The following is a 25,719-nucleotide window of genomic DNA, read 5'->3' as shown; positions in this document are numbered from 1 at the left end:
TTGCTGCGGATTGTAGAAAAAAAAAAAAAAAAAAAGCATTTTCACAAGATCACGATAAGGACATCCATTATCTTGCTATCATGAGAACATTTTTCGTGATAATGAGATAGCAGATGTTGTTATCACAAGAAAACGCCCAAAAAAATCCAATAGGTTCTTCACAGGTTTCGTAACCACACATAAAAAAAAGAAAAAACATAAAATATTTCTTTTTTAATATTAAGTTCTAATGATGATTTCCTATTTGCTCAAATAAAGCATTTTCTTTGTTTGTTTGGTTTAAAAGGAACTTTCCAGGACTTTCGCACGACAGAGGATGTACGCTAAAACAAAAGGGACAAATATTGTGTTACAGATTTCAATAAATAACATTTTACAACGATTTAAAAACCTTTAACATCAGAAAAGGTAAAGGTTATTTCATTAACCACCATAGATTGCATCAAACTTGCCCTTTGTAGTATGGCTCAACAACAGATTTCAATGTAAAGTTAAAAGAATGCACATGTTTTAGTTATTTATAAGATTCGTTCTTCAAAAATCTATTTCTTCCCCAAATATTTGTCTTTAAATGTATAGGTCATCATTTCATGAAGATTATCAAATATTTGAACCTCTTTGGTATTTTAAGTGATAAAAAATTGTAAGTTTTGAATGGTTTCAGCCTGTTTGTCTATGATATAAACCCAGAGGTTCTTTTTTAAATGGCTAAAGATAAAATATGAACGATTTCCCCTGTTCTGGAGTAAAAATCCTTGTCATAAAGCTGCTTATAGACATTTTGGGAAGCAGCTAACCAATAGGAAAAATTAACGATGCAACGAACAACTGTAAAGTACCGGTGGCTGTGGGTTGAGATTTGATTATATTTCCTGGGTGAATGAAAACGCAATCTGAAGTGACATCAATGTAAAAAATACAGAAACAGCATGAAGAATAAATTATATATGACCATTCTGTGGGTGGTAAACCTTGGACCTCTGTTTTATGTCTAATTATGTCTGTCACTCTGATTTATTTCACATAAGATGTTATGTGAGAACAGTAGGAGGCCTTTGAGTCTACTTATCTGTCAATTTATATTACTGTTTAATTTTCTGAAACATGAACATAGTATGCTTTTACTTTTGTATATGGATTCTTGTGAAGTTAACACAGAGCTTTGAATATAATTATTTTTCATTTTTTTCAAGATGCAATTTCTAATGTCAAGATGGTTTCTGCTTTGAAGTCCCTCTGTTTTCCTTTTGCGTATGATGTTGCCACTGATATTCTTACTGTAGCTAAATCCAGTCCTGTAGAGAATTTAATCTGGATTGACCTTAATTTACTGAAGGCCTTGATTGAAGGCCTTATCTCAAACTTTACAACTCAAGATTATGGGTTTTCTGTACCAAAAAAATACTCCATAGTTGTTCATATTTTAAAAATTATTCTTCTTTTATCATTATCACAATATGTAAATTTAACCTCTGGTTTGGTACCTAATGCACAACATAATAAACAATAAACTTGCAAAGAATTTATTTTTTAACTCAAATTTTAGACACGGACATAGTCCTAAAAAGTTGACCCCTCTCTTTACACTTGATTCACATGTAAAAGGTGTGGGTGCGTCCCTTATTAGTATTGTGTATTGATGTTCATTTAGTGCTTACTAAAGTTAGCTGAAAGTTTATTGAATATAATGAAATGAGTGTTTTGAGTTGTAGAGTGTATCAAATTGCTCTACCTGAAGAAATTGCTTTTCAGTATGCCATGGTGCTACATGAATTGATCAAAAATGCCCCTTTGGGTTTGAGGAATGAACATTATAATAAAGTTAAATGTTTAAAAAAAATTATTGTGCGTGATAAAGGCACTGTAGCATGTTGGCAAAGACATATTAAAAAAATCTGAACAAAAATACAAGATTATGAGGATTTTCATTTGAAGTAGTTAAACACGATTTGCAAACAGAACTGATTAAAGAAAAAAAGTCTTTGAACTGAAGAAAATGCTCTTTTGTCGATACCTATAAGGTGTTGTGGACATACTGTACAAGTCAATTCTGCAACGCAGCTTATCTTAATGCAAATGAATTCTCGTAAATGCAATTATCAAATTGCTAGGTGATTCCTGTGTGAGTCCATTGAACTGCAAACGCACAGTGTTAAACACAGCCTTTGCCTCATCTGTTACATTTTAATTAAAAGTAGAGAAAAGAAGTTAATTATCGGGCTCACAGTTTTTTACCCCTGTCCTGTAAAAATTTGCTGCTTTTGAATTTTGTCTGCAATACTCTTTGACTGTGATGTCAGATAAAACAGAGCGCCATAACTCTATACTGAAAAATGACCACCAACGGCACATTGAGGAAAACTGTTTCCTCTGCATGATCCATAAAGGAAGAGCTGGTTGAGGAGCAGATGGTGTGACCATCGACACAAGCCAGGAGGGAACATATCCGCTTTCCAAATATTCAATTTTTAATTGTGAGTTTCCATTTGCGACATTGGCTTAGACTTTTACTACTTTACTTGCTGATGCTGCATATCAAGAAGCTACTGCACCACAAAAAACAAACACTTCTTTTGATTATTAATGTACAATTTATAAAGAATTGCATGTATGTATTAGAGAAGTTTGGAAAATATGACTTAAATTAATATTTGCTGTATATACATTTCTATAAATAACAAGAAAAAATGAGAGATAAAATATCTGATTGACCATATACAATGCCTTAGTTACAACAGCTCTTATGTGTGAGTGTGGGCTGTCTGTCTGCGGTGATATAATACTACATTCACATTGAGAATGTGTTGCAATTCAAAAACGGCAATTTCATGAATGTGCATACAGTAGAGCTTGTGGTGTTCACACCGGACCAGCAGGAACATACATCAGGGAGAAACTTCTTCTTCTGTTTTTCTACTGTTTACTAGAATATTGGTACCATTTTGCACCAAGTTGGACGAGGCTTGGTGCAAAATTTTGAAGCGGTGCAAATCTTGTGGATCTTGCTCCATGCTTTTCCTTTCACAGCTCTATTCTTATATGAAAGACTTGGAGTCCTATAATTCTGTCTGGACACAAACTACAATTATTATTTTCTTCTACATGATGATGTTTACAACGGTTGGCATTTCTTCGTTTTGAGAAAGACACTTCCCACACATCACTACCAAATCAGAGTCCCTGACTGATCAAAGTTCAGCTGTTTGACATTCTAGCAGTCGAAAATTCAGCTGGCTGTACTTTCAACATGCGTTCAGCGAAAGCTCAGTTTGTTTGTAAAGCCCAAGATGTCATGGTGCCTCTGGCAGCTCTCCTCCCCCTCCCTTCTCTGCACTCATGAGACCAGCTGTGACCACTCACCTGATCAGCCTGCAGCCCTCTTAAGGAGATCCTGTTCCAGTATTCATCGCCAGTTCGTTGTTCCTCTACGGTGCATAGTCTGGTTGCCTCATGCATCTTGTTCATGCTTTGTTTCCTCTCGCTAATCTTCTCCTTATGCCTCACCTACAGGAAAAGATTCCTCACGAGTGCTCACCTGGTTACCGTCATCATTCCATGCTCCTCGTCTTCGCCTTGGATCCAATTCAAGTCAAGCCCTCCAGATCCGCCACTGCCGTACCCTCCAGCCACGCCTCGCCTCCAAGCCAAGATTCCTGATCCACATCTTAGCATTTACCATCTGAACTCTGCCTTCAAGTTTGCCACTGGATTTACAGTCTGTAAATTAAATCTTCCTACTTACCTTACGCTCTCCTGGGTTTTCTCCCGGGTTCCAGCATCTGGGTCTCCCAAGTCTAGTGATATCATGACACAGGTAGGACTTAAAGCATTGAGTGGCTTCACGTGAACGCAAGGTTTTTAGTGTGGATGCCTGAAACACAGGTTTATGGGCATTTACATAGACTTTTTATTGAAAGTAGCCGCTTGAAAGCGGGATTCTGTGGCCAGAGTGAATGTGTCAAAACTGTGCGGGGCACACAGGTAGAAAAGTTGTAAAATCAAAGACCATTCTGTGAGTCCATAGAGGGAAAATGGTCATGCGCATTCTTATCTGCGGATAGAGGACACTTAAACAACAAGTAAGAGTGAAGTAGGTGGGACACAGGCACGTCGTATAGATATTTTGAATTTTTTCAACCTCCCCAAATCAAGTGAAGTGTCTAGGGGGCTCTTTAGCCCTGTTAAAGTGATATGTGCGTGCTCCATGCTTTTATCCTGACTGTTAGAAATTCGGAAATCAGACAGAGTGGAGTTTGTGTGGGCATCCCATGGGCATTTCTGTATTATGTGCAATTCCCCTGCATGCAGTCAGTAACGACCACTAGCACACTTCACTAATGACTAGAGTGTGGCATAAGGTTAATGTACAACAGCATCACCCATACCTCTTAAGTGTGTGTAACTTAAATTATACTTACCAATACGCCAGAATATACTAATCACACCTTTACTAATCACATATTCCGTTTCCACTTCATCCCTAAAGGTGGCTCAAGGGATCTGCAAGACACATCTATTCTTCCCTTCAGATGTGGACAACCCAACAACCCACAGCACCCCTAAGAGTCAACTGCTGGACAGGTGCATGTGACAAAAAAAATCAAAAAAACCTTCCCGATAAAAAAAGTTGCACATTTTATGCATTCACTTCTATCTACAGGAAGAATGAACTGATTTACAGCTTGGGTGAACTTTATTATTATCCTAGTCTACAACAAGCTGTTTTACTTTCATGAATTTTGCATGGTCGATCATTTATTATGGCTCCATATTGGGCATGAAATGACTTTGTGCTGAAACCTTGGCTGCAACTGTTCCCCTTCTTCACATTATTAGCTCCTGACATTAGCAGAACAAGTGAAGTGAAATGTCTCATTTACAGCTTTTACAAACGTTGTCAATTTATCTAACTCTACGTGAACGATGCAAAATGACTAAAGTACACCGTCCTTAGGGGGAATCTACACATCCCTCACTGCAAGGTGCTTTTAATTAGTTTTGAAAGTTAAAGGCAGGATGCTGGATTGAAGAAATGCCAGAAGACAAAATGAAACAAGCTTAAACATATGAGTTCACTTGTCTAGGTTATAATGTGTTCTTAGTCATTCAGCAAGACATTCAGCAATCTTTTTTTGGAAAAAAAAAATATTTTCACTAATTATTTGCAACATTTTGTATCAAAACAGTCCTCCAAAGCTACCACTCCACATACTAGTCTTATTTAAACGATATATGGGCTGCAAGTTTGTGTCATGATTAGCGTTCTCACCTCACAGCAAGAAGGCTGTGAAGGTTGTGAGGTTCAGAACCCAGCTAGGATCCTTCTGTGTGGAGTTTGCATGTTCTCCTCATGCATGTGTGGATATTCCAGAAAAAAAGCTCAGTAGGTTAATTGATGATTCTAAATTGTCCCTTAGGTGTGTATGAGTTTGTGTATTTGATTGTGTGGCCCTGCAGCAGACCAACACCCTTCCAGGTCCCCACCTTTGCCCCGTATTAGCTGGGATAAATGAAGCTATGGACACACCAGGCATGTGACGCGTGTTCACGAAGGCGCTATACACGGATTCTTGAACGAACATTTAGCCCACGTGTTCATACTGAACAAGCAGGGAGGGCCTTCTTCTTTTTCTTCTTCTACTGTTTACTAGCACATGTCTGGTTAAAGAGGCTTGATGCAAAATGTTAGTGGTGAAAGTGGTGAAAATGTTCCGGGGAACAATCCGTGATTATTAATTTCTTTTTCATGATTAATTTTCAAATTTTCGAAGTGGCACTACCATGAATTACAAAGGACACCACACATGTGTCACTACCACATCCAAGACCCTGATTGTTCAAAAATGGACGTGGTGGCCGCGGGTTTCGTACATAGAGCCTAAAAACAGTTGTAGAAACTTGAGTAGCTACGCGTTACATGAGAGTTTTGAATGTGGAAGCCCGAAACAAGCATTTACGCACGTTCACATAGACTTTTCTTTGGAAGTGGCCGCTTGAACGCATTTTGTCAAGGGCAGTGCGAACATAGCTTGAGACAAAAATCCCATTCATCATTGTGTCCCTCACACTATTTACAATTCATTTTATTACTATTTATTACTATTATTATGTTTATTTTTGCATAACTAGAGTTATAGTCACATGCACCTGTATGGAGTTGATCTGAACAGGTGCTGCTGGTTGCTGCGTTGTCAGAGCCAGTGGGGGCTCATAAAGTGCAGCTTGTTGAAAATGAAACACCATTGTCAAGCATGTGGTAAGTGTATGGTGAAGTACTCGTAAGGCTAATGTGCGCTGCACGCACCTATAGCCTTATACTTATAGCCTAAGGGTGATGCTGTCATACTATAGCCTTACGCCACGCTCTAGTGCTTAATAAAGCCATACATGGCTAGCTACAGGCTGTATATGGGCGCAGTCTGCCATATTTGGGGGGGGGGGGGGGGGGGGTTGAATAAATGAAAAATCCATATGACATGCCAGCCACTAATTGGTCGATGACCAACATGTTTTTCTGCATAAGTTCTTATTGGTTTCGGTTTATTTACATTTACCAGGTCTAATTATAAAAAAAGAGTCAAATATTTTAAATAGAAGCAATTTTGAAAGAATAAAAAGAAGCAAATGAGGTCAAGTTTGAAAGAAAACGTCATATACCACCATGACTGGCTGTTGTGTGTGTCGATGAAAGCCGTCAGGCTTTCATCTTGAAACCAGCGTTGCTTACATTAGTCCTGCTGCTAACTGACAGCTTGAATTTTAGTCAAGTTTTTTCCCTGACATCTTAAGATGTCCAGTCACATTTCAGAACAGTAAATTGGAGTTCAGTGGCAGGAGTCATTAACCTCACCGCCTCAGACGTGTTCAAATCCATGGTACAGAAAACGGACAAGCTGTAATTACATCCTTTTTGAGCTGCCATGTTGCATAAGAGATCAAACCCAAACTTTAAAACGTAATTGGATCTTTAAATGAAAAAAAAGAAAGTTTTGAAATGTGGAAAGTATTGATGAGCCTAAAAGTCAGAGGCCCAAATTTTTACAAGCAAATCTTTTAGCTTCAATGTTTGAAATGATTTATCCTTTGAAGTTATGGGATGAAAACATCACATGCTTTAAAGTCAGTTACAGCCTCAGGAAAATATGATCTTAAACTAAACCGCTAAGATCCTAAAAAATGTATAATAAACCTAGAGAATTTCACATCTCCTCCTGGCAGCACATATCAACACACACATCAATAGCTATTAGCCGATTTTCTTTGTGAATGGACAATAATCACAGCTGTTCATGGAAGCGTTTACAGTTTAGTGGTGTGTTGTGTAATAAGAGCTGCCTTGGAAAGGAAAAAAAGAAAGTTAATCAGATTTAATCCATTTTTGGGGGGCTCGCAGCATAGGTTACTAATGCATACAGATTAAATTTGAAAAGACTTTGAGGGAATCTATTTTTGAAATCTCTATTGGAATCCCCCTATTCATGCATATGTCTATTAAATTTTGATAATTTTCTAAAGTTCACTCTTTCTCCAAATAGTAGGGCTGATTGAGAATTGCATCCCTACCTATATGGCTTCTCCCTATCCCCATATTTATCCTTCCAAGTGGAGAGATATGGAAGAAATTCGGAGGTTACTTCCACTACTTGATAACATCATCAATAGTCGCCACTCATCAACGGTAATGCATAGCTGCCAGCGTGCACAAAATACATAACTTCAGTTTCTTAACTTTAAAAAGTCTTGCAAAAACAAAAAATAAATACTTAAATTCAAATGTAAACTTCTGTTTCAGAGCACACCCACGTGAAGAAATGCGTTTCTCCTCCCCCCACATGCGTGACACGGATCACCCTACCAGCGGAGGGATAGTCAGCCTCGAGTCGCTACGGCTCCTCCTTAAAAAAAAAAAAAACATTTAGACACTGTTCCAGCTTCAATTTCCCCAAAAATTGGAGCAAAAGGGAGGAGCCAGAGGAGGAGAGAAGCAATTTTGATTCATTCTTTTAGGGGTCATTTGTTGGAGTCTAGCCATCATTTTAGTAAGGTTTTACATTGAACAGGTTCTCCAGTTTTCCTACAAATAATAAACACTTTAAGTCAAAACTACTAATAAATCTATGCATCTGATTTCAGAAAGAAAGACACACAAAATGAAAAGTCAACAAGGGTGTCTCACTGGAATCTTTGTGTTGTGCACTAAATACCAGGGATGGCCATCAAACCGAGTGGTGGGGAAAGTTATCCGTTGCATCCCTACAGTACACATGTGCATAGGCTCACACTGAAAGTGTCAAACACTAGGTTTAGTATGAACCAATTGAAATGTCATCATTGTTTTTCTCCATTAGCAAATTAAAAGTTTGTTTTAATGTTTTTGCTTTGTAATACACAAATTATATATTAAACTGAAACAAAACCATGACTCAACAATTGATGTCTGAACCTTATCGTGTGGAAAATGAATTGTTGCATCCCTACTAAATACCAACCAGTTTAGCAATGACATTTTTCTTATCTACTGTCTTGCTTAAACATATTTTTTTTAAAGTAAAGTTTCCCAAAGACTGTGAGTAGAAGATTTGCTGAGAAGAATCTCTATCAGTTGTTTCTGAGTCAGAGATATATTGTCCATGTGTTACTGTCAGAAGCTAGAACTTTGAGGTTGTCAGACGTGTATCAGCGCAGAAGCTCGTAAGCAAAACAACAAAAAGTTCAATAAATGCCAAAAGCTTCTGACAGTGGGCTGTGCTTAAAGAGCCTGAATTCCGTCTAACATGCATGCTGTGGGTTTGAGCAGAACCTGCTGAGGTCCTGTCTCTGGTTAAAAAAAAAAGTTTATATTCGTTGATATTTTTGCTTACCACACTTCCTGGGCGAAGCTCAAACTGACACAGTCTGTTCTGCTTTGTTTATTCTCATTCTTGTGTTTTCAGTGCAGATTGGCTTCTCCTGGAGGGCTCCGCCCCCTTGCTGGTGGCTCTCAATGGATTGGCACACAGCTGCCTGCACTTTAGGTTAATTTGTTTGAGCTGTATTTAAGTGTTTCTGCACTTAGTGTTGCTTTGGTTCAGTTCTTGTTTCTAGCTCCTCCTGCTCCATTTAGTCATGCTGAGTTTGAGTTCTGTTGTGTTTGTGGATTTTGCCCCTCCTCGAGTAAAACTTTTTGTTAATTAAAGAATTGTGGTTCCTCGCTCTAATATTTGATATGAAGGGGCGAGAAGGGGCATAGAAGAAAAGCAGAGTGGAAGAAATAAAATGTATTATTGTTTGTACATTGATTTAGTATTAAAATGGCAGAGGCTGAGCTGTTGGCTGGTAGGGCAGCTCCTTCCAAAAGCTCCACCCCTGACTTCAATTAAAAATCCCTTAAATCTTTCTTCAGTGTCCACTGAAGCCTGTTGGGAACCTTGATGTCTTCTTTTCACTCTATAGTCCCCCTTACCCGTAAAGAACCTCACCTCCATTAGATTTTTCTCTGACCCACATCACATCCCCCAGCATCTCTTGGTCTCCTGTGGAGCCGTTCTACAGGTTGTGGGGGCCTGAGCAGCACCCCCCACCCCTGGGTGCCCTCACCCCGTTGATACTCTGCTTACCTGCAGCTCTGTGTTCCAGAACCCTCCTCGGTGCCCTTGGCTGTTGGAAAACGGCCAAGCTGGATGCCTCCCCATGAGAGAGAGCAGTTCAATGGCGCCAACACAGCACACCAGCTCTGTTTTTGTCTCTTCCTTTTTAGTCTCAGTCACTGGTTGGAATTGATTTAATGTTGGAAGAACACAAGTTATTTTGGTTTTGGTTGTAGGGCAACTTGTTAGACTGCTTTGGTATAGATATCTGTTCTGTGATTATAGATTCTGAGCATCCTGCCCTCTTCTTTTGCCGTGTGTTCAGTCTTACCTGGTTGTTAGTCTCACATAAGTGACAAAAAAAAAATAATCACAGATTGAAGTTGCAACAAAGCATCACAGACTTTGTTTAACAGACCTAATTTATTTTCAAAATATGTTCTTCTGGACTGAATTGCATTTATTCCATGTAAAATTGTGGTTCCATCTTATTTTTCTGTTCACTATTAAAAAAAAAACGATTAAGGTCCTCTGATTCCCTTTTCCTCCTTTTTATGAGAAATGAGTATCTACATTCACACTGTCGTCAATGATTCGTTGTTTACCGTTAATAATCCTGGCTATTGTTTATTTTATTAATAAAACCGAGCATTCTGACACATTATCGTGTTCATAGCAGATTTATCACAGTAAAAGCTTCTGCTTTGCAGCTGTAATGCAGAAAAAAAATGTCTCCTAGGTAGGCGTACAGGGCTACTTAACTTAATTGCTGAACATTTGACTTGAACCATGATATATTTTTGAAGTAAATGAAATATAGTCTGCACCCGAGGGTGCATTTATAAGACTTTTATTTCACCTTAGAAAATGTTGGTTTTAAAAGGCAGCAACAAAAGATAAAATCTTTATAAGTTGACCAGTAAAAACCCTGTTGATCTGGCAGTTTTTTATACATAAAATAGAGCATAAGGACAAATAACAGACCTGTGCTTTGTCATTAAAAATGGTTGAAATCATTAACAATATATATATATATATATATATATATATATATATATATGTATAATAGATTATATATATGTCAAAACTTTCATATTTCCATTTATTTATTCATTTTCCAAACCAGCTGAATCCCTTTCAGGGTTGCTGGAGCCTATCCCAGCTATTGTTGATCTGAGGCGGAGTACACTCTGGACAGGTACCCAGTCCATCCCAGGACCACATAACAACACACGCACTCAGATTCCCAGCTAGGGACACCTTAGAGTCATCAACGTATTCACTTATTGCGGGAGTCCCTGGTCCTTAACCCCCCCACGAATAAGGGGGGGGATACTGTTTTTGTGTTTTAGTCTTTGTGGTGTTTCTGGCAGACCATGCAAAAAACAAGGAGGAGTGGATTCAAATCGATCCATTTAAAAAGTGGGTTACAATGTAGCACAATTTGAAATACTTTTGAATGCCAGAGACCAAGATTATTGGAACATGGAATATCACGTTTGTATGTTTGAGCTTTTGAACGAGGAAAGGACAGATGTGCACCCAACAACCATTAGAAATTATATTATATTATTATATTATAATTATATTATTTTTTACTATATTCCCCAGCGTCACCTCTTTACATGTCTTTTCTACTCTCCTCCATCTTCACCGTGCTGTTGTGTCACTCCGAGCTTGCTGCTGCGCTGTGGGTCATCCCACATTGAGAGCCTTTACCTCCGCCTGCATCCGATCTTTGATCCTTTCTGTGAAGGCGTTATTGTCTATTATTGGTGCAGATAAAGAGTGGTCAGCTGCAGAGTATGCGCTACAATTGCCTGACCATGCCACCTCAGCGCTCCTGTCTCAGAGAGCAGAATGCACCTTTTTGGGAAATAGATGTCAGACCATTTTCAGTTGGTGCAGACTTTTTCATTTATTCCAGCAGCAGTCTTTTTCTCGCAATTCATATTCTTTTATCCACTGCATTAATTGAACTTGCACAGTCTATGGCGCATGCAGAATCTGCAACCTCATCATCCTCTCCCTTTATCTGGCAATGATCATGTGAAAGTGTTTTTCTCCTCCCCATCCCCTGCAGCAATGGAATATTCCAGCAAAATAAGAAACAGAGAATCCAGTTGTGAGGAAACTGATCATTCTAAACAGGACTGTAGATAAAAATAAGGTTAGGTTCGTACCCTTCAGTTACCTGCACTCAGAAACGAATGAATAATGACTCAGAGACAGTTACTAATCTTTTGTGGGAGTTTTACTTTGTACAAGAAGCACAAATTTGTACGAAGGGTTACAGACAGATGAACAGGCTGCTGCATTCAAAGTCCGAACAACGGAGCTCAGAGATGGGCTTGGTATATAAACCCTGCATTTGCATATTCAGAAGATCATCCGATAGACAATGACGTGAAAATCACACCCACAGGTTGCTGCTGGAGAGAAGCTCCAAGGTCAGGGAGCTTCAAGTGTCAGATCTCTCTGAGGTTATCACAGACATTTGCCAGAGCACATACACCAGCACACATAAAGTTGAAAAGGGAGGATGAGGAATATCATGAGACAATAGTCTTGGTTGTGCTTTCTTCAAATGTAATATAATTTTGAGATGATAATACATAGTGAATCAAGTTTAAAACATTAGTGTAATAAAAAGTAAAAGGGAGTTTCTAACTATTCTGTTTCTAATTATTCCTAACACCAGTGTTGCTCCATTTGGCAGTTCTGACTTTGCTGGTAAAAATAGCTTTGGCTGGGTGGAACCAATTTGGACGGGTTTGGGATTGTTTTTATAGTTTCTTATTGAAATACGTTTCTACCAGGGATCTTCTCTCATAAACTAAACTCTATGTAGTGGACCAATGAAGAAGCTATTCACCATTTTAACCTGGGTAAGAATTGTATAAAGAACTTATTAATACAACCACTGCAGAGGGCCCCATGTTATTATTGAAGCTCCCAAACTGCAAAATCCACTATGATGTCCTTCAAGACCAGAACTTTTGAACTAAAAAGAGTTATAAAAGTTTGTTTTACCCTTGAGATTTTTTAAACTTTCAAATTCAGAAATAAACCAATCAATATTTTTACAAATGCTCTAAAAATGCTCAAACCCACTAGATTTTTATGTGCTGCTATTGCAATGTTTTTCTGCTGTAACGCTTTGATCCATCTCTCGCCTTCTATCTCTTGGTTCTTGTAATGCCTAAATGCAGAAAGCAGCTGTCTGTGATATCTGCAGGTAAAAAAAACATATTTTGGGCTGCTGGTTGTTGATCCAATCTATGTCAAGTAGGAAGGACCACTGCACATTTGTCTGTCCTGGACTTTTTGTGACTTGTCTTGAACTGTCAGTGACTTAGAAACTATAATATACCATTTAAAAATCCACTCCAATCATCTTTTGATCTGTGTTAATAGGGGTCACAGTGGTATTTTTACTATTATGCAAGTTTTAGACCCGAAAAAGTTATTTTCTTGGACAAAGTTTCTGCAGTTTCTGAACAAAAAGCGCTTCAGTGCAAGTTTCTGAACAAAGAAATACTCAGAATTGCAATTTTGAGCATAATAATCAAACATAATTAAAACACCAAAAACAAAAGTTTCATCGGAGTGGGTCTTTAACCCTTGTGCTATCCTAGGCACTGTAACATTGGGAGTTGGGTCATCTAGACCCACTAGACAGTGCGCTGAACCTTTTTTCTTCAATGATTTGTGATCTTCACTGACGTCCATGGATAACATGAAATCTTTCCACCTTTATCCACCTTTGTCATGGTAGGAATAACACATCAATGGTCATCTTGACCCCATAGGAGAGCACAACGGTTGAGCTGGTCCTGTTCTTTAATTCATCAATTTAGATTGCACAGGAACACATTCTGAGAGATCTGAAAAATTTAAAGCTGCAGTTAAATGACATCATTAATAAACAAACACAATTTCAAATACAAAGGCTACGACTTGAAAGATTTGAAAACTCTAATAAATCTGGCAAATTTCTGGCTAATCAGCTTAAAATTAACAGAGAAAAATCATCAATCACCTCTATTATGGACCAAACAGGAAATGTCACCCATGACCCGGTCAAAATTAATAACGCATTTGAAAACTTTTATAAAAACCTGTACACACCGCAGATCAATCCGTCAGAGCAAAGTATTGACTCATTTCTTAATAATGTAAACCTACCCAGGCTAAATGAGGATCAAATCACAAACTTAGATTCTCCGCTCTCGCCGTCTGAACTTCATGAAGCTCTGTTACTTATGCCCAATGGTAAAGCACCAGGGCCTGACGGCTTTCCTGCTGAGTTTTATAAAGAATTCTGGGAACAACTGGCACCAACATTTTATAAAACTGTCACATCTATTAATGAGAGCCAATCAATGCCACCTAACATGAACTCAGCCAACATAATTCTTCTTCTAAAACCAGACAAAGATCCCACTAGTCCTTCAAGCTATCGCCCTATTTCTCTAATCAATGCAGATGTAAAAATTATCTGCAAAGCACTAGCACAGAGAATAGAAAAAATCACTCCTCACATAATTCACTTCGACCAGACTGGATTCATCAAAGGCAGACACTCGGATGATAATGTCCGTAGACTAGTTAATATAATAGACTTTGCCACCATTAAAAACCAGGAAATGACGGTACTATCGCTGGATGCTGAAAAAGCCTTTGACAGAGTTAATTGGAAGTTCCTTATTGCTGCCCTCCAGAAGTTTGGTTTTGGAGAAGCATTCATCAATTGGATCAAAATATTATATCACAACCCCAATGCATCAGTTAGAACTAATAAACAGACCTCAAACAGGTTTTTTCTTGGAAGAGGAACCAGACAGGGCTGCCCACTCTCTCCTTCTCTTTTTGCTATATTCATTGAGCCTTTAGCTGCAGCAATAAGACAGAATGAGAGCATTATAGGAATAAAAACCAAACACAGCCATCATAAAATTAGTCTTTATGCGGATGACATATTACTGTTTTTAAGGAATTTACATTCTGTAAATGAAACAGCAATGATCATAAATGAATTCTCCTCCATATCAGACTATTCCATTAATAGGAATAAGTCTGTTTTATTACCACTCAACAGGAATATGGAACAAAGACTCACAATTCCAGTTAAAACAGGAAATATCAAATATCTGGGTATCTACTTTTCCCCCAAACTATCAGAACTGGTGCAGCTAAACCACACCCCATTACTGAAAAGCATACAGGACGATCTAACACGCTGGACCAACCTGCCTTTGTCCCTTATGGGCAAGGTAGCCACGGTTAAAATGAAAATCTTACCCAAGGTTAATTATCTCTTCTCAATGATTCCCACACAACCGCCATTAAAATGGTTCAAAACATTAGACTCATCCATATCAAGCTTTCTATGGAACAACAAACCTGCAAGAATTAGTCTAAAAACTTTAAAATCTGCAAAAAACTGTGGAGGATTAGAATTACCTAACTTCCACAAATACTTTCTTGCAAATAGATTACAATACATCTTAAAATGGTTAAAAAATAATCCAGAAACCAACTCATGGTTAGACTTGGAACAGGCGTTATGTGGAAAGATCAACCTGTCACAGCTACCATTTATTAGCCAAACAGTTAAAAAACAGGATTGTTTCAAAAGCATTAATATAAATGCCACCTTAACAGCCTGGTGGGAATTTCTCAAAATATCAAAATCATCAATTCAACCGTGCAAAATGACACCCATCTGGAACAACCCGGACATCCTTATTAACAAAAAAATGATTCACTTCCCAGCTTGGCAAGCAGGGGGCATAAAACAACTAGAGCACGTAATTATTGATAGAAGATTCATAACCCCCCAGGAACTTCAAGACAAACATGGAATAAATAACTTCTTGGAATATCAGCAACTTAAATCAAGTATTACTAAAAAGTATAAAATTAAAGACGACGATTTAAAGCTACCAGATGTAGTTACCACTCTGATTAATTTTTCAATGAATAGAACTCTCTCCAAAATATACAAACTTTTATGTAATTTAGATAACAATATTGCCCTTCCAACAAAAAAATGGGATGCAGATTTGAGCATCAGCACTGATGAAAGCTTCTGGTCAGAACTTTGTCTAAACACCTTTAAACTGACAAAAAGTCCAAATCTGCAGCTAATCCATCTCAAAACTCTTCACAGAATTTACTACACTGGACAGAGGATGTTCAAGATGGGTCTCAGTAACTCAGACATTTGCGAGCACTGTGATAATAATCTACCCGACAGCTACATGCACGCACTGTGGTTCTGCACTCCTGTCCAGGCTCTCTGGCAGCAGGTATGTGCCGATTTATCAGTCTGGCTTAAGGTTTCAATCACTGCCTCACCGTCACTTTGTGTGCTTGGTGACATGAGTGCCATCGATATAGAAGAAGGATTAGCATCTATCATTTTCATAACTCTTTGTATTGCCAAAAAAACTATTTTAATAAATTGGAAAAACAAGAAAAATATAAACATAAGTCAACACAGAAATCTGCTGTTTGATCATATCAGCTTGGAAAAAATGTCAGCCCAAAGCTCAAGTAACTTTGAAAGAATTCAGTCTCTCTGGTCTCCTGTGGTTGACTCCATGACTTAGGGGGTGGGGGGCTTGGTCGTCGCTGCTCCTTGCCCTTCTGCCGTGGTTTGGGGTGGGGGTCGGGGCTTCCGGTGCCTGGCGGGGGCGGTGGGGGGCTCCGTTGGTCGGGGGGTCGGGTCCGGTGCCTGGGTGGGGCGGGCTGGGGCGCTGCGTGGTCCTCTGGGCTTGGGTGTGGGGGTGCGTGGTGGGGGGGTGGGGTGGTGGTCTGGCTTGGCTTGGGGGGGTGGTCCCTTTGCCTGTGCTGGGGGGGGTTGGCGGGGGGCCCTGCTCGGGTGGGGGGGGCCCAGCGGCGCCGGATGGGCTGCCCATCTGCACCTGGGGCTGGGATTGGCCCTTCCCTGGCTCTGGGACGGGACGGGACAACCCTCTCGGGGCCCCCGGTCGCTCTGGGTGTCACCCGCTTCGGCTGCGGGGTCTGGGGTGGGGTGGGGTGGGGGGCTTGTCGGCCCTGTCCTGTGGGGGGGCGTTCTGGGGGGGAGGGGGGGCCCATTATTAGTACGGGTCGGGGGGGCTAGCGGGTCGGGGTCTCCGCTGAGGCAATCAGTGGTTGCCTCGGCCGGTTGGCCTCCTCGGTCCCGTCGAGGCCTGACCAGAGCTCTTCTAGGGCCGGCGTCTGGGGGTGGGGGCCTGGGCTTGCTCTGGGGGGGGGGGGGGCGACGCTTTCTGGCTCCTCTCTCTCTGTGTGGGGTGGGTGGTGCCGGGCCTGGGGTGTCGGCGCCTCCGGGGGTGGGCCCCTGGGCTGGGTGGCCCTGGCCCCTTTGCTGGGGGTGGGCTGGGGGACGGCTGTTTGACCACCGGGGGACAGTCTACCAGCTGTCCCCAACTTACCCCCTTCCTTATATAACCTCATATTAGGGTGAGGGGGTGGGGGGTCTAGCCTGCGATGCGCCTTGGGGGGGGGGCTACTTGGGAGTGGCCCCCCTCCTATGGTTGCCGTATGGAGTGGGCCCCCCCTCTTTCGGTTTTATTTGCACCTTAGACATGTAGGGTCCTTGGTAGGTGGGGTGCTTGGACATCACTGCAAGCAAGCAGCAGATGTCCTCCTGGCACCCTACCCGCCAATTTTAACCGCACCTTAGACATTTAGGGCCCCTTGGTGTGGAGGGTGAGGGGACATCACTGTGAGTAATCAGGAGATGTCCCCTTAGTGCCCTACTCGCCAATTTTAACTGCACCCCCCTTAGTACACACACCCCTCCCCCTTCAATATATACATTCAAACATAAACACACACACATGCACACAAACACCCTCTCAAACACCCATACACGCACACACATTTTACAAGGAAGGTGGGACCTGGGTCCATCTGTCCCCTACCCCTTCCCTGGTGGGGGGTGCGGGCCCCTTGGCGATGGCGGCCGTGTCCCTTGGGTGCCGGGTCCCTGGGCCCGGTGGTGCTCTCTCCGCACGGTGGGGGGGTTCATATTACACCTGAGCCGGGGGTGTTCGTGTCCCTGGGGGGTGGGTCCTGGTCCTTGCCCCTGGGCGCTGGGCCCCGCCAAACTTCCAACATGGCCGAGCCTGGTCGGGCCATATTTATAAGATCCCTTGTGGGCCGCCCTTTTTTCCCCGGGGTTCCCCCCTCCTGGGCGGGGGCGGCGGGCCCCTGCCTTGCTCCTACCTGGACCAACCGTGGGCCGGGTGGGTGGCTGCCTGGAGTGCGGAGCGGGTCTCCCTTGGGGGGTCCTGGCTCGTACCTGGGGTCGGGGCGGGGGGATGCCCGGAACTCCTGGGTGGTGGTGGGGTGCTCGTCTGGGGCTGTGGGCGTCCCTCTCCGGTGGGGCCCTGCGTTGGGCTCTTCCGGCGCGGCGGGGGGCTGCTTTCCTGGCTGGGCTGGGGCGGCGCTCTCTTTCCCTCTGCGCCTCCCTGCTCTCTGGGGGCCTCGCGGCGGTCCAGCTGGCCCTGGCCTGGGTGGCGGTCTTGGTCGCCCGGGGGGCGGTTGTTCCCTGCCTGTTCCCGTGTGGCGTTGGGGGAATTCCGGCTGCCGCTGCTGCTGCGGCGGGGGTATGGGTGTGGGGGTGGCTGGGCGCTCCTCCTCCTTCTTTTCACATTCCACCATCCATTTTAGAAGAACATAAACACTCACCTGAGCACAGGTGTTAGCTCACCTTTGCACTAATAGTTTGCATGATTGAATGAATGAAAGATTTCACACTAGTTGGTTTAAAGGCATAGGTATGCGTTCGTGAACACTATCTGTTTTGTGTGCATGTTGACATGTGGACATTTTTGCGGCTAGCAGGTGTGTTGATAATATTTGAGTGTGTGTGAACAGGCCCCGCCCTTTTTGTACTACATTTGAACCGTACCGTAACGATAAACAACCAGTAAACCTGTCTGCTCTATGCTGCTTCATGGTCTTACCCCCCTTCCCCTCCTATTATCACCCTCCTACCCCCCCCTCTCTCTAACGTCCCTCTCTCTTCTTCCCCTCTTTCCTTTTCCGTCCGGTCCAACACCAAAGATTTTCAAACATGATTGAAATTAATAAATTTTGGCCTCAATTACAAAAGGGGTTTATTCAGACATACCTTTGGTTTGTCTGAAGATGAATAACCCCTCTTGTTAAAATAAAATATGTCCAGCACAACAGGCCCTCAGCTCTCATCTGTTTGCCTAGCTGTTGGACAGGACAAGTTAAAAAAAAAAAAAAAAAAATTTAGATTTTAAATACTTTGATGTTTCTCATCTTAAATTCTTCATTTAGTTTAATTAAATGTTTTTTTTTTACAATATTCATCTTCTTAATGTTTTGTAAATTGGTCACCTTGTTAATGCTTCCATCTACCGCACCAGTTGTTCTCAGTGTACATAAATCTGTACATATTAGTGTTTTCTGCATCTCCATCATTAGACTTTAAAAGGTCTCCATGCAGCTTTTGTGAAACCTCATATAACCTCTGGTCCAGAGAATTCAGTGAAAATGTGGGTTTTAGTCCACTTGCAAGTAAATCTTACTTGTGGGTCACCGCAGTATTGATGCTGGTGGACCATTAAAGTGAAAGGCAAAAATAAACAAAAATCTCACAATATTAAACAAAATAACATGAACAAAAATGTTAAATGTGTCAATAAAGAAAATTTAGTAAGGAAGTGAGGAGAATGATAGCTATAGAAAAGCCAGGACAGTTATTTTTTCTTTGTATTTGTTTGCTATGTTTACTTTGGAGCAATACTGCCCCCAATCAGACAGCTGTTGGAATTGCATTTCCACATAGTTTAGTGTCAACAAAATTTCAAACAAATATAATTTTTACATTTTCAAATACATCCTAGACATTTGAACTGAGTCTGCAAGACCTTTGTTGTGTGAAATCACTGTAAGTCCTTCTTACTTTACTTTAAAGCCTTTGAGCCATGGTCCTCTGCTGCTCTCTTTTGTGTTTTTCACTTGTTCTCCTGCTTCACCATACAAAGCTTTTTATTTTTTTTATAAGTAATTTTACATAAATATCATATCCTTAATGACTCTGCTTTTAGACTGAATGTTTAGACTGGATTTTTAATCAGAATTAAGGACTTTTAAAGAGTTTTGAATTTTACCATCATTTGCCAAAACTCAAAAAAGTGAAAATGTTATTTATTATCAAAAAAATCATGCCCCAAAATGCCAAACTAGCATTATATTTAGTTCATATTTATATATATCTTTAAATTTGATGAATTTCTATGGGTTTGCATGATGGTTTAACATGGTGTTTAAAGTTACTAGTGACTAGCGTTTTTTTTTTACATATCGTAAATATTTAAACTTCCTTTTTGATTGTGCAGCAGAAACAGAAGCTGGAGATAAGTTTTAGTTGAAATTCAGTGACAGTGGGTGACTGCCATCTAGTGGAAAGCAAAGTCAAGACAAAAAGTGGAGACAAACTCATTACAAAAATAAGGACTCTATTACTATTTATATATATATATATATATATACACACAATGAAAATGATTAAAAAATATATGTTTATTGAGAGAACAATTCTGTTCTTGTCAAAAGCAGCTTGAATAAAACATGACTGATCCGTTCCATCGAGGATGAGACAGAAGGCATTGACGGCATGACGTGAACTCCAATCGACCACGCCGTCTCGTCTGTGAAGTCAGTAGTCAATCTGTTGAGAACTTAGATTAACTGCTATTATCACCACCCTCTCACAGTGAAGCGTGGAGGAGGCTGTAACTTGACCTTGGCTCTTAATGGCTGTGTGACAATAACGCTCCATCCCACTGGCCTGTCTGCCCCTCTGTTGTGTCTATTTATAATGTCCAGATACGGTGCAGAGGTTACTCCGAGGTGTCAGTGAGTGCACGGCGACAGAGGGACAAAAGGGTGAGAATATTTGCTTCTATTGTTCCAGCTGTCCACTAAAACTTCATCATCCTCATCTAATTGTTTGTGTAATTATAAGCCTTCATGTAAGAATTCTACTAACCTTGTTAAAAGTAATCTTTAATGTTGAAGTGTTTTTCTTTAAAGGCTTCAATGTGCTATTATACATTTGATTTTTACATTTTGATTTTTACATTTTTGAAAAGAAAATGCAAGTTCTGTCTCTTTTTGCTACTTTCAGTGTTGTTGTGGGTTTATGAAGGGAAAACATGCCAAAAGTCCACCATGAGCATTGTGACAAGTGCTTCAGCGCTCACTGTCAAGTCCTAGTGCAGACCTCCAGGTCCTGCATGGTAACCAAATGTCCCAAAAACTGTGGTACCGTCCTGCATGCGTGCAAACGGGAGGAGCATGTGCTTCTTTGTCCAAATGAGACGGTCCCTTGTCTTAATGCGTTCTATGGCTGCCCTCTAACAATGCAGCGACAGAAGCTGGCCAAACACTTAGAAGTCTGTCCTGCCAGCGTGGTTTGCTGCTCTCAGGAGTGGAACCGCTGGCCTGTTTCTGACACCAACGAGACCTTTTACAGGAGCGTGTCAGAAAAGCTTCAGTCAGACTCTGAGGTGAGCCTGGACGTCGCTTTGGCTCTCAGGGATCAAGCCCTGCTCTTTCAGTCCATCAAAATGAAATGCATTTTCCCTGAAATGATGGCGGATGAACTTCAGATGTCAGCTTCAGGAGAGCTGTCGTGCTCTTCAGACTTCAGTGAATTTACAGAGAATGGCTGTGCAGAGGAGCTGGAGGAGAAAAAGGAAGAGGGGAGACATGATTTGGCAAAGAGCGAAGAAGTAGCAAATATTCAAAATTACACCTCCTGGGAGAAGATTTTCAGGAAGGAGAAGGAGGGATGCAACCAAACTGTCAAAAACCTGAACAAGGAGACCAGAGGAAAGAAAGAGCAAGAAGCATCAAAGGATCAGGAGGGGCTGAGAGATGCAGCTGATAGAAATGCTGTTGCTTCCAGAGGTTTGCACGGCATAACCGGGCTCGCGCCATGGCAAGACGGAGTCCTTGATAGATTATGCAGAGAAGCCAACATGGCAGAATACAACATGTACCTTGTGCACAACGGCTCAATGTTGATTAACTTTGGCCAGCTGGCTGCATGCACCCCAAGGGAGAAGGATTTTGTATATGGGAATCTGGAGCCGATTGAGGTTAAGACAGTCCGCTCATACAAAGTTCCCACCAGCTACAGAGCAAAGCGCGTTCACCTGGAGAATCCTGCATGCAAGGCCAAGATCAGACACCAGAGTGTTGACACCACAGATCTGGGCTTCTCAGTTGAGGATCTTCCAAAATCGGATGAGATTGGCTCGGCGCTTCTGTGCTCCATGGAAAAGGAGCTAAAGGGACACCTCATCTCGGAGAGCACTTCTACAGACGGTTTCTACATAGACGTTGGAACACAAACGCACAGTTTCCCGTCCGCTCCCTTCAGAGCGGATGCCTCTTTAACAGATCTGATTGCAAACAAACATCCCGGCCTCCATGTCAGTGTCGAAACTGAATCAGTCACCAGGAGACACAACAGAAGAAGTTCCGCCTTTAGTTATGAATGCGGTCAATTCTTCCGCCGCGATGAGTTCCCGTCTCACGTCAGGAACGCTCACTGCGACATCCAGGCCCAGTTGAACGGCTGGTTCCAGCAGCGCTGCCCCTTGGCATACCTCGGCTGCACTCACACCCAGATGAGGTTTCACCCCGCAGGTCAACAAGCCACCATCACGTTTAAGAAAGATGCCAGCGCCATGGCGCTCCAGCCACTCGTCCCTTCATCACTGCGGGAAAGTGAGAAAAATCCTGGAGGAAGTGCTACGCCACAACTCGACATCTTGAGCAGTCTGCCTTTGGAGATCCTCCAGAACATTGCTGCTCACCTCGACAGTTTCACGTTGTCTCAGCTGTCCCTGGTTTCCCATCTGATGAGGGACGTGTGCGGCAGTTTACTGCGGCAGAGGGGCATGGTCTTCCTCCACTGGACAAAAAAGACATATTCTCATGGAGGAACTTCCTGGAAATGCCATAAAAAAGTAAGCAGCCATCAGTTTTCCTGCTATTTTTTTAAACCAAATCTTTACATCGTTGACCATGTCCTTGTACCTTGTGTTAATGTCCCCGCTGTAAACTCAGGAGGGGTTAAACAAGGTCAACTCTCTGTGTTAGCCCTACTTCATTACCTGTCATCAGTATGTTATTTGGCATGGAAAGTTTCCATCACTCCTGCAGCATGTCAGCTGCTACACTGACCTAACCCATCCTTTAAACATGCCATTTGTAATTCTTTATTGCTTTAACTTTAGAAGCAACTAGATTTGCCAGGTCTTTCTTTTTTATATCAAAAACACCTGAAGAATCATGGGATATTTAAGTACAAAAACCCTGACAGTGAAGAGAGATTCAAAAACAAAACGCCTGCGTCATGCTCCACATGTACGTAGCATGACGGTGAAAAAATACTTTTTTGTTTATCTATCAGGCTTTGTCACTTGGTCAAGCCTTAGTAATAACTACCATTGCAGGTGGGTAAAGACCAAAAATGGTCAAACCTGTATGGGGAATGCACAAAATATGTATTTTGTAGACACCTCAGTGAGTCTGTGGAGTGAAATGTCCATGCATGTTTTTCTACGGACATGTCACAAGCGACAGGTCGTGGCACACAAGGGTAAGTAAGTAAGGGTGAAGCAGGTGAGACGCAGTTTTGATGTACGGGCTGTTCCTGTGGAGACAATTAATGTTGTTCATGTGGTAAGTGCAGGTTCCTTGCATGGCAATCCAAATGAGGAAATTAGACAATAAGAGCGTAGCTGTGAGACTATCCAACAAGTGTTCTTTGCCACTTACGTATCACCTGCACACCCATCCATGCATGCAGCATTTGTGGATGGTCAGTGAGGGGCCTGTGCTCTCACCTTACTTACGACTCAGGGCACTTTATGACAGCATCACCTGTGCGTCATAAGTGCATACAGCTTACATTAGCCCAACAAATACTTTACTTTACACTTACCTCATTCACAACAATCGTACCTCCCATTTTGTCGAACTGACCTATATTCAACCCTTTTTTTTTTCAAATTACCCCAGACAAAGACTTGTCTTACGGCTGCACAGTGGGACAGTGCTTAGCGCTCTTGCCTCACAGCCCTGGTTCAAATCCCAGCTGTGTGAAGTTTGCATGTTCTCCTCATGCATGTGTGGGTTTTTTCTCCAGGAACTCTGGCTTTCTCCCACAGCCTAAAAACATGCTTCATAGTTTCTGTAAATTGCCTCTAGGTGTGCATGTCAGTGTGTGACCCTGCAACTGGCTGGCAACCTGTTTAAGGGGAAGCTCACCTTCACCCAACAAACAGTAGCTGGGTTGGCTCCAGCAACCCCATGATGATCCCTGAAGGGATTCAGCCGGTTCTAAAAATGGATGAATGGATGGAAAACCTATCTATTGGTTCCATGGGTGGTTTTCTAAGCTCACTGGTGGAATGCATTATTCCATGGAAAGATGTCCTGATCTAGAGTCTGCCCCAGTTTAAAGTTCAATGTTTATTGGCTGTAGGTGAAAATACCTTGTAGGACACAAGTACACAAAATATACAAATGGTTCACCTATAAACACACTGTAAAAGCAAGAAGTGGGCACCTGTAAATACTTGCCTTTAAAAAATGAAGTGTTAAAATTGTTTGGTCTTGTGTTTTACTGAATAAAATTAAACTAATTGGCCCTTTTGTGCATAATATTTTTTTCACTCGTCCTACTGACAAATGAGCAACACTCTGAAAACCTTTCAGCTTGAGTAAATGAAGGACAGACACTTTACGAATGCACACGTGTGTATTTTTACTCTGTCTGAGCTGCAGCAATCACAAGACAAACAGCGTGCCGGTGATATCATCCAAGCGGAATGGCCATAGGCTCTGCCGCGACAGAAGACTGCACCCCTGTGGCACGTCAGATCTGTGATGGTTGACAGAAACTCTGCGTTTTGGTTGGAATGTGCAGCAGCTGAGCATTTGCTCCACAATTAGCGCCTGATAGAACAGAAATAACACCCTGACGTGTTTTAAAAGTAGCCCTTGATCAGGGTTCCCTGGGTGATAGAGCTTGTTGTGAGGATTGAATGCAGCTCATCCGTGCGTGACAGCAGGCTCCGCTCTGCCTCTCTGTTCCTGCAGGTCTGGAGGTTCAGCTCTCTGTTTTCCTCGGTGGACCGCTGGAGCTTCACAGATGTTCGCTCCATGTCTGATCACCTGCAAAGCTGCTCCTTCTACCAGAGGGATGAGCGCAGGGAGCCGGTGGCCTTGCCCTGCCTCAGGGAGGTTACAGACAGATGCAGAGAAGTCAAGCATAGAAGATAGTGGAAACGAATAGGTTCTCCACAGCAATAACATCACTTTCTTTAGGCTTGTTGACGTGTGCTGTCATTTCCCATGAAAACCTAAGAAACGCATGGGATTTCTGCCATGTTTTAAACTAAAATACTACCTTTTTTGTTGCAACAAACGCTTGCTTTTTTATTTTTCTGAGAAGAAAATTAATCTTGAGGGTTTGCTGTAATATGCCTTTGTTTACTGTCATGTCAGTCCCTGGCAGTATGGTGGCCCTGAAGTGAAAAATCACACCAATAAATCACTCATTCCAAAATAATAATAAAAAATAATAATAATGAAAAAAAAGGATTACATTAAAAAAACAACGTAATTCTCAAAAAATGAAATGAAATAAAAACAAAACATTTTGGAAAACAAAATGTAAATTCCAGAAATCAAAATGAAATGTTAAAGAAACACAAATATATGAAAAAGGTTGGAACTGTTGGACATGGCTGATTGGAGGATGATGATGATGACGCACCTTAACCCCTTGTGCTATCTTAGATGACCCCACCCTTACATTGACGTGTTCCCCCTACCATGACAAAGGTGGATAAAGGTGGAAAGATTTCATGTAATCCATGGACACCAGTGAAGATCACAAATCATTGAAGAAAAAAGTGGGTTCTAGATGACCCAACTCCCAATGTTAAAGTGCCTAGGATAGCACATTCTCATTGTGATTTCTTTTTAACTTTAACTATTGTTTTCCATAATGTTGCTATTTTTTATTTTGCTCCAGTTGTGTTTTGGGTTCAAGAAGTTTGTAATGAGTTTTTAA

At 41.6% G+C, this 25,719-nt stretch overlaps 1 protein-coding gene across 1 annotated transcript; it reads left to right on the top strand.

The window, feature by feature from the left end:
• Nucleotides 1-20,180: 20,180 nt before the first annotated feature.
• On the top strand, nt 20,181-25,498 carry fbxo40 (F-box protein 40). The gene is made up of 3 exons (XM_004075511.4): nt 20,181-20,507; nt 20,749-22,600; nt 24,741-25,498. The coding sequence occupies exons 2-3, from the start codon at nt 20,777-20,779 to the stop codon at nt 24,921-24,923; spliced, it is 2,007 nt and encodes a 668-aa protein (XP_004075559.3). The 5' UTR covers nt 20,181-20,507; nt 20,749-20,776; the 3' UTR covers nt 24,924-25,498.
• The last annotated feature ends 221 nt before the right edge of the window (nt 25,499-25,719 follow it).

The sequence above is a fragment of the Oryzias latipes genome, chromosome 13, assembly GCF_002234675.1.
Source record: "Oryzias latipes chromosome 13, ASM223467v1".
NCBI lineage: Eukaryota > Metazoa > Chordata > Actinopteri > Beloniformes > Adrianichthyidae > Oryzias > Oryzias latipes.
Note: the sequence above shows the minus strand (reverse complement) of the source record. Positions and strands in the feature narration are given on the sequence as shown.

Bases quoted from the DNA above. Each gene is read 5' to 3' on its own strand.
- fbxo40 (XM_004075511.4), top strand. From the start codon at position 20,777: ATGCCAAAAGTCCACCATGAGCATTGTGACAAGTGCTTCAGCGCTCAC. The intron at 22,601-24,740 runs GTAAGCAGCCAT...CTGTTCCTGCAG, and splicing joins CCTGGAAATGCCATAAAAAA to GTCTGGAGGTTCAGCTCTCT.